Below are 14,069 nucleotides of genomic sequence, written 5' to 3' on the forward strand. Positions count from 1 at the left end.
TGGAATGGAAATTCCATCAGAAAGCAGGGCCTGGTCCTCAGTCCCCATGCAGTGGCTCAGGCCTGGGTTAGCTGCACATCCGTGGGGAGGAATGCAGGAATGAATGGAAGAGGATTCTCTTGCTCACAAAAATAAATAAATAAAAAATGCATGTGGAAGAGAAGGGGCAAGGTGGAGCCTGACGTCCGACTCTGTGGTCACCCTCCTGTGGTCCCCAGAGGTGAACCCTGGAGAACTCATTCTGTTTACCCTTTCCAGGAGGCTATTACCTGACGAGCGCCTATGGGGCCCTCTCCCTGATAAAGAACTTCCAGGAAGAGCAGGCAGCGCGGCTACTCAGCTCTGAGGCCAGGGACACTCTGAGGCAGTGGCACAAGCGCAGGACCACCACCCGGACCGTCCCCTCGGTGGATGACTTCCAGGTGCGTGGCCAGCGGCCGGGGTGGGCCCAGCTGCTTCCTCATGGCCCACGCGGCTCAGCCTCCCCCTCCCCTCGCCCCCTTTCATCCAATCACCCAGTGGAAAAGGGATATTTTAAACCACCTTCTGACCTTGTTGTTTCACTTCTCTCTTCCTTAAAAGAGAGAGAGGGAGAGAGTGAGAGTGAGTGTGTGTGTGTGTGGATTTGGCCCAAGTTTTGCTGCCCTTAAGGAAATAGTCAAATGAGGGCAGGATTTCCTCCTGAAGGTTCAGTGTGGATACTGAGCACCTGGGCACTCAGGAAGCCTACAGGAAGGATGCTTTTAGCACAGGTGGCAGACAGGTAACCTGCCATATGGAAACAGCCCTGTGAGGCCCTGCACTTGACCTGGCCTCTTTGAGAAGACGGAGGGGTGCTGTGACCCTGTTCCTTTTTCCTCTCCCCGCCCCCCCCCCCTCAAAACAGAAGACCCTAGGGTCTCACCGGCAGTGTCAGCTCTGGCAGCCTGGTAGGGCCAGAGCTGAAGCATGAGCATCTGAGCCCAATCTTCTGAATTCCCCATCCAGAATTTTCTCTGTCCATGGACGGGTGCTGGGAAGGTGGGGTTCCTATGGAGCATGCTTCCTGGAGAGGAGAGGCGGGTTGAGGCTGTAGAAATCTTGACCCAACACAGGATCACTTCATGAGCTTACAGTCTATGAAATGATGAGTGAGCCTGCACAGGTCTTTGAATACTATTTCAAAAGCTTCCAGCAGAACTGTGAACCCAGACTGAGTCCATGTGCCACGTGGTAAATTCCCAAGCAGGCCAGATTTGTCTCTGTGTCCCAATTCACTTTCCTTGCCCTTTTTGCCTTTTTAATGTTCTGAAAACACTCAAAAGCTACATTTGGTTTAAAGGAGCCTGTTGAGGAAAGGCAGGGTCAGCAAGGTGTTCTTAAGGATAGTCGTGTTTCCAGAAACTTCCTTCCCAAGCACATAAATCTAAAGGGCAAGAAGGCATCCTGTGCACCGCCCACCCCTGGGATGGTTGAACATCCAGGTGTTCATGGGCCCTTGGGATGCAGTGATTGTCAGCCGTCTAGGCAGGGGCTTCTTGAGGCTGCCCAGCCTCTGAGGAGAAGCATGGAAAGAGGGCAGGAGAAAAGGAAAATGCATGTCCTTCCAATTCCCACCTTCCCCCAGTCCCCTGTCTCTATCTGGAGCTTCTCGACCAGAGCCCCCCTCCCCGGAGTCCACGGAGCCCTTGTCTCACGCACACCCCTCCCCACCTGCCTCGCTCACCTTGCAGACGGACATCTTCTTAGAACAGGCCCAAGATGGGGATTGTCAGCACTCAGCTTGGCTATAGGAGCAAAGCCAGGAAGCGAGGCTGCACTCGGAACACCTAAGTCAGGCTCACAGACACACATATCTGCTCACACTGGAGTGGCAGCACCTCACCTCACGGGCAAGAGGCTGGAACGCTGGCCCTGCCACTCGCCCGCTATGTGGCCTTGGGCAAGTTACCTAGCCTCTCTGTGCCTCAGTTTCTTCCCTGATCAAATGGGGATCGTGTAGGCCTCCTCCACAAAGTCATCTCCAGGAGTCAGTGAGTGAATGCACACCAGGCGTGTGGACCATGTGTGCTGGGGGTGGGGTGCGGGAGGAGAGAGGAGGGGTAAGTAAAACAGGGCAGGTGTGTACTCAGAGGTGCCCCGAAACGTTCCGGTTCAGAGCCTCGACTTTATCATTCATGTGCAGAGCGCGCTGTCCTTCCCGAGAGAGCTCTCTTTTCTATCAGCCCAGGATACCCTCAGGGGAACCTCAAGGGACCCAGGCAGAGGGCTTCACTCCCCTTCATGCCTGAGTAGGGCAGCCATGTTTTGAAAAGGAAGATGTATTTCTGTCTGAAAATCTGATGTAACAGGGCCTCCCCTATAACCCCCGCTCCTGAAGCAGTGGAGCTGAAGGATAATTCGGGGCCACAGACTCTGGGAGAACTGGGCAGGAGGCTGGGACACCCTGCCCCTGGTCAGGACCCCAGTCTGTCCTGTGACGCTGCTTGCTGGCACTGCTTCTGACACGGGGCCTGCCAACACCCACTGCCCCCCGGCCCCGACACCTTCCATTTCTACATGACAGCACCTGTACCCAGTCAGCGCATCTCCCAAGTCTTTCCATAGAATCCATGTTCCCCACCCCCCATCACCGCCAACCTTTCCACAGGGCGCTCAGAGCTGCCTGGAGCCTTGCATTGGCTTCAGTGGTGTGAAACTGCCCTTAGGGGAGGGGAGGATGGTCAGCTGTCCGCAGTAACACCATAGCCCCTGCGTAGGCTTATGAAAGGCAGTCCAAAGCCGACAGGGCTGTGCTCCTATGTCCTCACTTTATGTGTCTCGCCCTGCTGTCCTGGCTCAGGCTCTTCTGCCCTTCGGTTTATTTTTCAAGCTGGGAATAAACCCGGCATCAGTTCTAGTTGACACTCTTTTCTTTTTTTTGGCTTGTGAACAACAGAAATTTATTTCTTACAGTTTTGGAGGCTAGAGGGACAAGATCAGGGTAGCAGTAAGTTTACACTCTTTACCAGGAATTTCTCAGCCCAGCTTTATGAAAGGGACTGAAAGAGCAGGGCTGAACAGAATTCTTGCTTCTGACATTTGAGATGAATTACAGGGCTTCCCTGGTGGCTGGTTGGTAAGGAATCCGCCTGCCAATGCAGGAAACGCGGGTATGATCCCTGGGTTGGAAAGATCCCCTGGAGAAGGGAATGGCAACCCACTCCAGTATTCTGGCCTGGAGAATCCTGTGGACAGAGGAGCCTCGCAGGCTACAGTCCATGGAGTTGCAAAGAGTCGGACATGACTGAGCGACTAAACAGCAACAGTACAGCAGCCCAGACCATGCAGTGTGCTCTCCACTGTCCCGATCGTGATCAGCCCCCTTCCCTGCCTGGGGGCCGTGTGTCCTGACACCAAGGTGTCCCGGTGAGGCTCACCTGCCGGCCCTCTCCTTGGCATCCCACGGGTTCCCCTGTGCCGCCTCTCTTCCTTTCTGACTCTGTCCCTCCGAATCTCTCCCCCGCCCTTCCCCTGCAGAATTACCTCCGGGTTGCATTCCAGGAGGTCAACAGTGGCTGCACAGGAAAGACCCTGCTTGTGAGGCCGTACGTCACCACTGAAGACGTGTGTCAGCTTTGTGCCGAGAAGTTCAAGGTGGCCGACCCCCGGGAGTACAGCCTCTTCCTCTTTGTGGACGAAACATGGCAGCAGCTCGCAGAGGACACGTACCCACAGAAGATCAAGGCCGAGCTGCACAGCCGGCCACAGCCCCACGTCTTCCACTTCGTCTACAAGCGCATCAAGAAGGATCCTTACGGCATCATCTTCCAGAATGGGGAGGAAGACCTCAGCACCTCCTAGGGGACTCGCGAGGCTTCCCAGTGGTGGATCCAAAGAGGGAGACTTAGGAACGTGGCCTCTGGCGTCCACGGGCTTGTGCAGTCACCTCCTTGAGGACCCGTGACCGAGCCATCCACAGGCCCACTTGGCCAAGGGCATCTTTAACCATGACTCCCCAGCGAGCTCGCTGAAGTTCTGCAAAGAGAAAGAGAGTCGGAGAGTTGCATCCAATGGTTCAGGTGTCCCCGGATAGCTTGCTGCCTACCCCTCAGCCAGGTTTCGGGTTGGCTCACGTGTGCGTATATGTACTGAATAACCATTGAAGCACCAGCTCTTCTCTCGAGTTCAGCAGCAGGCGTTTGACAAGACTGTCCGATGCAGTGCATCAAGGACCTCTCAGATCTGTGGATGCCTTCATCCACCCTTCCTTCCTTCCTTCCCTTTTTTTTTTTACAAAGAGCCTTTGTGTTTTTATATATTTCATAGAAGATTTTATAGCAGTTGCAGGTAAACTGTCAGGATTGGTTTTTAAAATATTTTTGTAACTTTTAAGATATTCTATAATTATGCATGTGATTTTAACATTGATGCAAAAAAGAAATCTCTTGCTGGATTTGAGAGTATTGCATTTTAAAAGTCTCTCTTCAGTAACTGGATGTTTCGGCCACTTTGTGGGGAGAGACTGCTGGGTTTCTTGCAGCGATGACGCTGGCCACAGAATGCCTTTGAGAATCTGATGTACTCTTGTTACCTTGTTCACGCTCAGTGCTATCATGTTTTGTGTTTTCACCAAGTGATGCTGAGGATCAGGAGAGAAATGAATGTAGAGAGAGACTGAGAGGGAAATACAGACTCTTAACAGAAGGCTAAGGAGTGGAGCCTGCTGGTTCAGGCTCCTTAAAGGAAGTGGGGAAAGGAGATAGAAGGAACCACCTATGCTGAAAATACTGTAAATATGCAGTGAGGTTTGCAAAATCTGTCCCATGTTATTTGCTTTTGGAAGCAATTTTGAAAACCCCATGAGGGGGGAAAAAAAAATTGGAGCAACAGTTCCCCCCCCACCTTTTCCACATAAATCAAAACTAACAGCATCAAATTCTTTGGGACAGAAACCACATAATGTGAGTTTCATCGAGTTAAATAAATACCATTTGGAAAGGAGTTTGCCAATGCACCAAAAAGCCTGTCTGTGTTGTAGGAATATGTGGTGAAGTTCAATTTCTGTTTTACAATACCTGTTTGGGTGGGGGTCAGGGGGTTGCACAGAGTATGAGTTCTCGTATTCGTGTCACACAGGTAGTTAGGGAAATATGTTATTGTACTGTGTAAAGATGCCCAGTCATCTGATTTGTTTGGCTTTCTACTTTGTACCTTTTCAAGCTTTTGCTATACATCTGGAACCCTCAACACATCCTGTGTTGTACTTCCTTTTGTAAATGATTTTTAATGGAGTTTTGCACATAACTCTTTGTAATACTGTACGATAATTCATGTGTGAAAATAATTCTTGCAATATCCTCACGTTGTCCCTTTTTCTTTGAGAAGTGGAGTGTAATGATATACCGCAGAGAGTTATGTAAAAGTGGAATCCATGCTGGTGTTTGTGGTTAAATAATCCTCAGACAGGAAACAGAATAGTTGATGTTGTTTTTCTGTTTTTTTTTTTTTGTTTTTTTTTAAGCCAGCTCATGTTCTGATAGGAGGCAAAAATCCAGCAGCAGAAGGAAAAGATGGTTCTCTAACCTGAAAGGATTTGGTGTTTCTGGGAGCCCTGCAGACACTCCTCTCCCCACTCCGCTCCCTCTCTCCCCCACCCCTGCTGCCCAGGTCTTATGTAACCTCTAAAGTGCCCAGGCTGAGAGTTTAGGGTTGTTGCAAAACCAGTGTTGCAGAAGCTGTCCTGTTCCTGCTGCTTGGAGCCAGGCCTGGCAGAGAGCAATGGCACGATAAGGCCTTGTTGAAGGAACGAACTTTCTAACCCAGCAGTAGGATGGGCACTTTAAGATCAGAGCTATAGCTGAGCGGGCTGCCTGCTTTGTATATTTACAGTGAATTCCAAGTGACAGTTTGGTCCTGATGGTTGTGAGAGCGTCAGCTCTCCTTATCTTCAGAAGCTGGTACACCGCTGATTTCACGCGGGTCACAATGTCTGAATGGGGGACAGCTGGAGTGAACCTCGGTGAGATCAAAATAGGATGCTGGTGTGAGCAGAAGAAAACATCACAAGACAGCCCCTGGTTTTGTCCTTGGGCAATGTTTCCATGCTAACATGACAGCATCACATGTCTCCTCACTTTTTTTCCCCCCACTCTGACAGTTCTCACTTCTCAAATTGCCAGGAAACAGATTTTGCTGCAGTTTGGAAGGAGTCAGAGGAGAATAAAAATATACATGCTGGGTGGAGGGAGAGGAAAACGTATTTCCAAATCTAAAAATATAAAAGTTGAATGCCAGCCAGAGGAAAGGAATTTTTTTTTTTTTTTTTAATGTTACATGCGCTGCCAAGTATTCTCTCCCCGCGGGACAGAGAATAGAAATAGAAACTGTTCATGTAGTTCAGTGCTGTGTGGAAGTTACAACTTTAGATCTGTAAGGAAACACAGAAGGCAGGAAACCCAGCCATGAACGCGTTCATTCATAAATGCGGCTTCGCGTTCTCTGGGCAGCTCTTCCCTTCATCTTTAAGAGTCTGGAAGTGAGAGAGTGCTCTGATAATCTTCAGCGCTGCCCACTTACTCCCCCAAAGGTCTGAGAGGAAAGGTTACATACATGGACACAGTTATTTTCATCGCCTGGCAGTATCTGATGGTAAAAATCCTAAAAAGTAATCATTTTCCAAGTTGTGTTCATGATGGTGAATTTGAGAGCAAAAGTTGTTGTTCATTTAGTGAGCCCTGATCAACTTGGACATAGGGGAAAGTTCACAAAACATGGCAGAATCCTAAATGGATCATAGAAAAATAGAAGAGATAGACGGAGGAAGATCTGGTGGTTGGCCTCAGAGAAAACATGCTTATTCGAAAAAGATGTCTCACTCCAGCATGGAAGGATGGGTGGCAGGTGGGACCATCTCCCCCCTTGGAACAGTGACTTTGTCAGGAAGGTATGCAGGGGAAGTTTTATAAAAAATTACTCAGAAAGATCTGGGCCAATGTGTTTAATAAAGTGGTACCCACACCCCTGCTCAACAGGCAAGTCTGCAGGCAGGGGGCAGTTTGATTGAAGTCAGCAGGGGTTTGGGGGGCCAGTTTCTTGTCTCGATGCTAATAATCTAACCTTCTAGAGTTGAAAGTTACCTGAATTCTGAAATTCAGTACATAGTAGATAGCCATTTAGAATATCATATGAATGGATCTATTTCCTTCAACCAAACAGAGACCCGCTGTTTGGGGCCTCTCCTGGACTCTGGCTCTCGGCCTGGACGGGAGGATGCTCAGAGCCTGTGGACAAAGGCTGGGGGTTGGGGGTGGGGTGGGGGGTAAGGCCAGGCTCAGCTCAGTGCTGTGGTTTCCTCCAGGGTAGCATCTCTCATCCCCCGTGGCCCCTGGAGGTGAGAGAGGCATACACCTCTGCAGCCAGCCCTCCCTGGGGTCCCTGGGGACGTGTCACCTCATACAGCTGAAAGCATTCGCACCGCCCACCCCCACCCCAACTGAGATCCACTCTCCCCCCCCCCACCCCAGGACCCTGAAGGGGAGGGGAGTTGAGTTTTTTATGAGCTGGGCAGGCTCTGACCATTCCCCTGGGCCTTTCCACGCCGTGCTTATCTAGTTCTAAGAGAGATGCAGAGTGAGCCAAGCCCCTCTGCCAACACCCTGCCCCCTCCGCTTCCCCCGACCTCTGTCCCCGGGGCTCAATTCTGCAGGTCATTTTTTTCCATCAGGTTCTCGGCTTCCACTGCTTCTTCAGCTCACCTTCAGGCCTTTAAAACCCCGATGGCCAAGCTGTCCAGACCATCAGAATCTCTGCACGCAGGATCCAGGTGGCAACTTTTACTGAAATTTCCAAGGTGATTCCACTGGGGCTGAGAAATAGCAGGCTAGAGCAAGACAGGTCTTAGGAGAGACACTCACCTGGGAGAGGTAAGACCTTGTCTACAGCCCGAAACACCTAATCAAGTACAAGTTCTTCATCTCATCTGCTTGACTTCAGCAAAAGACCATAGAAAATGTGCTCGTAACATGGTGCTGTTCCATGCAAATAGGAAGCAAGCCACACAAGTGATGTTCAGTTTTCTAATAGCCACGTGAAAGAGAGAAGAAAAACAAATGGGTGAAATCAATAGCACTATATTGCAGTATTACTAATAATTTAGTAATCTATTTTTAGTAATCTATTATATTTAACCCATGATATCCCAAATATAATAGTTCAACAATTAATCTAAAACCTTAGAGATACTTTACGTTAATTTTTTTTTCACTGTCTTCAGAATCTTCGTGTACTAGGCACTTATGTCACATCTTATTAGCCAGATGCCAAATGTTTAGGAGCCAAATTGGCTCGTGGCTACAATATTGGAAAGCGCTGTTCTACCAAATTCACTAGGAACAATTTAAGAAGCTGAAAAATGTAGCTATAGATGCATATGAATTAAAATCACGCCCAGAGCATCCATCCACAAAGCACACAAATACGCACACTGTCCAACAGGCACTTCTTACCAGCCAAGGAGCAAACAGCATCTTCCTCTTAGCTCCTCTGAGAGCCATGCGGCACTGCATTAATCCCTGTGAAGTCTTAGGACCCAGTTCTCCACCAGCACATTGAATATTAGTTACTATTATCATGAGATAATCAACTTTGAAAAATGTCCACTGCCACTGGTTATTTCTACTTCCTCATCCATGTTACTATCTGCTGGCAATTTTTCTTATGAAAAAAAGAAAGGCAGTAACAGGTACCAAAGGTTTAATATTTATATGTGTGTGTGTGTGTGTGTGGTGTGTGTGTGTATAGGGCTTCCCTGGTGGCTCAGATGGTAAAGAATCCACTTTCAATGCAGGAGACCCAGGAGACATGGGTTCAATCCCTGGATTGGGAAGATCCCCTGGAGGAAGAAATGACAACCCACTCTAGTATTCTTGCCTGGAGAATCTCCATGGACAGAGGAGGCTGGCGGGCTAGAGTCCAGGGGGTCTCAGAGAGTCAGACACGACTGAGCAACTAAGCACAGCATACACACACACACACACACACACACATATAGAGAGGGTGTTCATGTTCCCAGGTGGCTCAGGTGTAAAGAATCCGCCTACAGTGCAAGAGACACGAGAGATGCGGGTTCAATCCCTGAGTCAGGAAGATCCCCCAGGAAATGGTAACCAACTCCAGTAATCTTGCCTGGGAAATCCCATGGACAGAGGAGCCTGATGGGCTCCAGTCCATGGGGTCACAGAGAGTTGGATACGACTGAGCACTGAGCACGTGTATGTGGGATGCCCAATGTGGGAGAATTAAAGTGGATGCCTTCCGTTAGCCTTGCTTATGATGGAGGTGATGATGGCAGTGATGGTGGATACACGTGTGAACTGGAAGGATTTTCCCAGCGTTCCCTCCTGGCTAAGAGCATCAGCAGGGCTCATGGCCAGTGATGACTATTGCCAAGAGGGGGCAAAGAGAGGAAAGGAGACTGCAGGGGCAGGGAGAGTGACCTCCCAGGAGGAACCGGGTCTGCCCCTGAGGTTGCCTTCAGCAGCGCCTCTCAGAAAAGAATGGCATAAGGAGAAGTGCAGCTGCTGTCAGTGATTATCTCCATAGCTTCTCTTTTAATTGTATTTTTATATTCACTTATTCATTTAGATATTTATATATGCATGTCTGTTACTTAACTGGATTACTCTGAAATACATTAGGCTTTTGAAAGAAGAATCAGGTGTCATTTGATGTGATTTTCCTTATCTCTAGTGTCCTTGCTTCCTACATGCTGCCAATTCTACAGATTATGAGAGAGTGGACTCAGATTGTAGTGTTAGTCAATTTTATCTTTTTTGCTCTCTGTTTCTCTAGTCTATCGATATACAATCAAGAGCAGAACAGAAGTGCATCAATAGTGAAATGAAAGAATGACCAATTGCAAAGAACAAGAAACTGCCCAAGTCTCTTTAAGTAATTAAAAATAAACACACGTGAACTTGCTAGGACATTGGAAAGCCTCTGCGTTTTATAAGCGCATGGAAATACCATACTTGGCAGAGTGCAGAATCTCATTTCACAGATAGTTGAAGTTTTTGCTGCAGAAAATGCAATGGAAGGATCAAGCCCAGCATCTCCTAGGTGCTGGTCATAGTCCCAGGCCCTTCTCAGACCTACTGAAACCAAACACACATTTTAACAAAATTCCAGATGACCAAACGCATGTTACAGTTTGAGAAGTATTAGTTCAAGGCATATTTGAATTGAGGACATTTGTGCAGCTGATATGATTAAACAGATGTAGGCTGCTGCTGTTCCAAGTCTGGAGGAAAGGGCTGGTGTGTATGCTCAGTTCGTCAGTCATGTCCGACTCTTTGTGACCTCACCAGGCTCCTCTGTCCATGGGACTCTCCAGGCAAGAATACTGGAGTGGGTTACCATTTCTTACTCCATGGGATCTTCCCAGTCCAGGGATTGAACCCTAATCTCATGCATTGGCAGGCGGATTTTTTATCACTGTGCCACCTGGAAAGACTTGTTATTAAAAAACTCTGGAGGAAAGGAGCTGGTGACGCTTACAGGGGGAAAAAAAAGGCATAACCTCACTTCACATCAACTGCATGATCACAAAAGGTTTAAAAGGCAGATGTCAGGATATGAGTATGACCCTCCTGGTTATTTGTATATTCTTCTTGCTTTTATAGGGGAAAAAAACACCTGAAAGGTAGGGGGAAAGACAAATTCAGTAACTTTGCATCATCTTTTACCTCCGACTATGTGAGCGCAGCAGAAGCTGAGTCAGAAGGTTCTTTCTGTCTGGGCCAGCTGCTCTCACTTGTGTGCTCGTGTGTGTGCGCGCAGGGACATCATCACGTACTCTGGATAATTAGTCACGCTGTCTGCACGTGATGTTGGAAGTTTATGGGCTTTTTCATTTTCTGAAAGGACAGCCAACTTTCTTTTAAAGGCATTTCATTCTCTGAAAATCTGTTACCAACGGGGCCATTTTACTCATCGGTTTTGAAACACGGGGAAGAGAGATGTAATTAAAATGTATTTGGTGGTTAAGAAGTGAATTGTGTAAAACATCAGATAATTGCAGCTATATAAGGAAGCAGTGGTTCCAGTCCCCTCCCGCAATCCCAGGGGCTGGAGCTGAGGGGCCAGAAGGGGACTGGGGGAGTTTTATGGGGGCTGCCTTGTAAATAAACCTTTGTGACAAATCTCCCAGCATTTGGCTTGCTTCATAAAGAGGAAATGAACCTGCCTCTGTAACAGACCTAGTAGATTGCACACCTATTTTTTTAAGCTCTTTTTTTTTAAAGATTGATTTATTTTTGGCTGTGCTGGGCCTCCGTTTCTGTGCCAGCTTTTCTCTAGTTGTGGTGAGCAGGGGCTATTCTGTTTCTATATGCAGGCTTCTCATTGCAGTGGCTTCTCCTAGGCACTCAGGCTTCAGTAGTTGGGCTCACTAGTTGTGCCTCCCAGGCTCAAAAGCACAGGCTCAGTAGTTGTGGCTCACAGTCTTAGTAGTTGTGGCTCACAGGCTTAGTTGCTATGTGGCATGTGGGATCTTCCTGGATCAGAAGTTGAACCCATGTCTCCTGCATAGGAGCCAGATTAGTTACCACTGAGCCCCCAGGGAAGCCCTCAGTATCTTTTTTTTTTTTTTCAGTCTCTGTTTATCCTAGTTCTCTTTTTCTGTTTTATTGTTTTTTGGGTTACAGGCTGTACTGAAATGTTCCGTGGCTTTTGGCTGGCTATTCATAATTAAATGGAAAGCATCACAAAGCTTGTTGGGAGCTGCAGATACCGGGCAGAGTTTGTGAACTGGTGACCCTCCCAGTGACCATGTCACAACCTGGTCATTTCATTGGAGGGATGAAAACTGTGCATAGCTGTGGGGCTTTTCTTTTTGGGTCAGGCAACCTCCCCAGGAAAAGTTCTCCAGTGTCCTACTGGAGGCTGCAGGGTGGGAGTAAGTCTTGCCAGCACCCTGGTCTTGCCAGCACTCAGGTCCTGCCAGCACCTTGCCACAACTAGTGAGCCAGAGGGCAGGGTCAGGGTGACTGCTCTTCCTTAGCCCTGTCTCACCCTCACCCTGTGCTGTGTGCTGAGAACTGAGGAACACAGCTCCTGCGCTGCTCTGGGGATAAAGCTGCAGTCCTCTCCTTGCAGGCGTCCCAGCCTTGTCCAAATCCTGGGCCTCGGCAGATTCTGGAATGGGAAGCCACTGCCTGCCCGTTGGCTTTTTGTCCAGCAGTTGCTTATCTCTCAGCGTGTCTCCAGTTGCTGAATGAGTTTACCAGCTTCCATAACTGTGCTGCCTGTTATCACTGTCTCCTCCTGCATTTTCTTCGTTCTTATGGATTTGGTGCAATGGGTGTTCAATCACTCTGTGCGTCCAACTCTTCGTGACCCCACGGGCTCCTCCACGCATGGGATTGGACGAGGGTACTGGAGTGGATGGCCATTTCCTCCTCCAGGGGATCTTCCCAGACCTAGAGATGGAACCCAAATACCCATCGTCTCTGGCATTACAGGCCGATTCTTTACCCCTGAGCTACCAGGGAAGCCCCTCATGTGGATCTGTGTCTTTTAAAAGTTTATTTTTTTAAAAAGCTCTTTTCTTCTCATTTTAAGTGAGGCGCTGGTGGGGAGCCCGTGTGTGCTGCTCACCTTGTTTTATTGAACCCTGTTGTCAGCTTTTCATATGAATAGACAGTGCTTTTGTACAAGCTAGTTAGCAAAACTAAAAGTAATTGATTCCATGGAGGGCTGGAGTGAAAGCATCTAGCCAACCCATATTTCATTTAAAAAAAAGAAAATTCTAATCTGAAGGCAACTACCATGCTGTTTCACTGTCAAACATATTGCCGAGGATTTCTCAAAATACATATTTCCTGGGCGCTTCGTCTTTTCCACGTGATCTGAAGGGGAAAACAACAACAACAAAGCAACAGTGGCTGAAACGCCAGGCTGTTTGCTTGTTTAAATGTCAGTGAAACGTTGCCATGGTGGATGAGAGCCTGGGTCAGCACTATTTACAGAAGAGCACATGGTGTTTCATCTCAATGAGCAGGAAGATGTTTTGTGATAAAATGTGGTAAAAGCTTGTTCTTTTTTCCAACTAAGCAAAGAAAGGAAGTACAGTGTGAAATGATCAATGAGAAGTTCTGAGTCATCTGTAACATAGGAAAATGTGCAGCCAGGACAGGAATGGTGTTTTTCTGCAGGTTAAAAATAAGATTGGATGTGCTGAAAGGGAAAGCCATAATAGCACATCCTAGAAGCCTAAGTCAGTGTGGGGCTCCAAGGCACTTAATGTACTCTGTACGTTTGAAATAGATGTAACGATGCAAACCATGACAATTCTCTTGGACTGCAAGGAGATCCAACCAGTCCATCCTAAAGGAAATCAATCCTGAATATTCATTGGAAGGACTGATGCTGAAGCTGAAACTCCAATACTTTGGCCACCTGATGCGAGGAACTGACTTATTTAAAAAGATCCTGATGCTGGGAAAGATTGAAGGCGGGAGGGAAGAGAAGGGGACGACAGAGGATGAGATGGTTGGATGACATCCCTGACTCAGTGGACATGAGGTTGAGTGAGCTCCAGGAGATGGTGATGGACAGGAAAACCTGGCTTGCTGCAGTCCATGGGGTCGCAAAGAGTCGGACGCAACCGAGTGACTGAACTGAACTGAACTAAATATTTGTGTACAGGTTTTTCTGTATACACACATTTTCACTTCTCTGGGATAAATCCCCAGGAGTGCAACTGCTGGGCTATATAGTAATTGCATATTTATTGGGTTGGCTGAAAAGTCGTTTTGGGCTTTTCATAACATCTTAAAGGAGAACCCAAACAAACTTTTTGGCCAACTCATTAGTTTTTAAAGAAACTACCAAACTTTTCCAGAGAGGCTGTCTCTGGTTATGTGGGAGTGAGTCAGCTTTGACTATTGTTTTTGTGTGTGTGTGTGTGTGTGTGTGTGTTAAACTGCTGAAATTGTCAAAGATTTAGTTGGTTTAAAACGTATGCACTTTTAAGAATGTTTTCTTTCTGGAAGTGTCCTGACTAATCCCACTCCAGTACAAAAACTAAATCACCTGCAAAAGGGAAAACA

At 47.9% G+C, this 14,069-nt stretch overlaps 1 protein-coding gene across 8 annotated transcripts in view; it reads left to right on the forward strand.

Annotated features, from left to right (window-relative positions):
* Positions 1-5,322, forward strand: part of RIN2 (Ras and Rab interactor 2) — a 204,280-nt gene extending 198,958 nt beyond the window's left edge. For 7 of the 8 annotated variants that reach the window (XM_018057247.1, XM_018057251.1, XM_018057248.1 and 4 more), the window contains 2 exons: positions 259-422; positions 3,499-5,322. In XM_018057247.1, the coding sequence (XP_017912736.1) occupies positions 259-422; positions 3,499-3,822 (488 nt within the window). In that variant the 3' untranslated portion in view covers positions 3,823-5,322. The remainder of the gene's footprint in view (positions 1-258; positions 423-3,498) is intronic. The other variant, XM_018057253.1, reaches the window with a different exon arrangement.

Source organism: Capra hircus, chromosome 13 (genome assembly GCF_001704415.2).
Source record: "Capra hircus breed San Clemente chromosome 13, ASM170441v1, whole genome shotgun sequence".
Lineage (NCBI taxonomy): Eukaryota > Metazoa > Chordata > Mammalia > Artiodactyla > Bovidae > Capra > Capra hircus.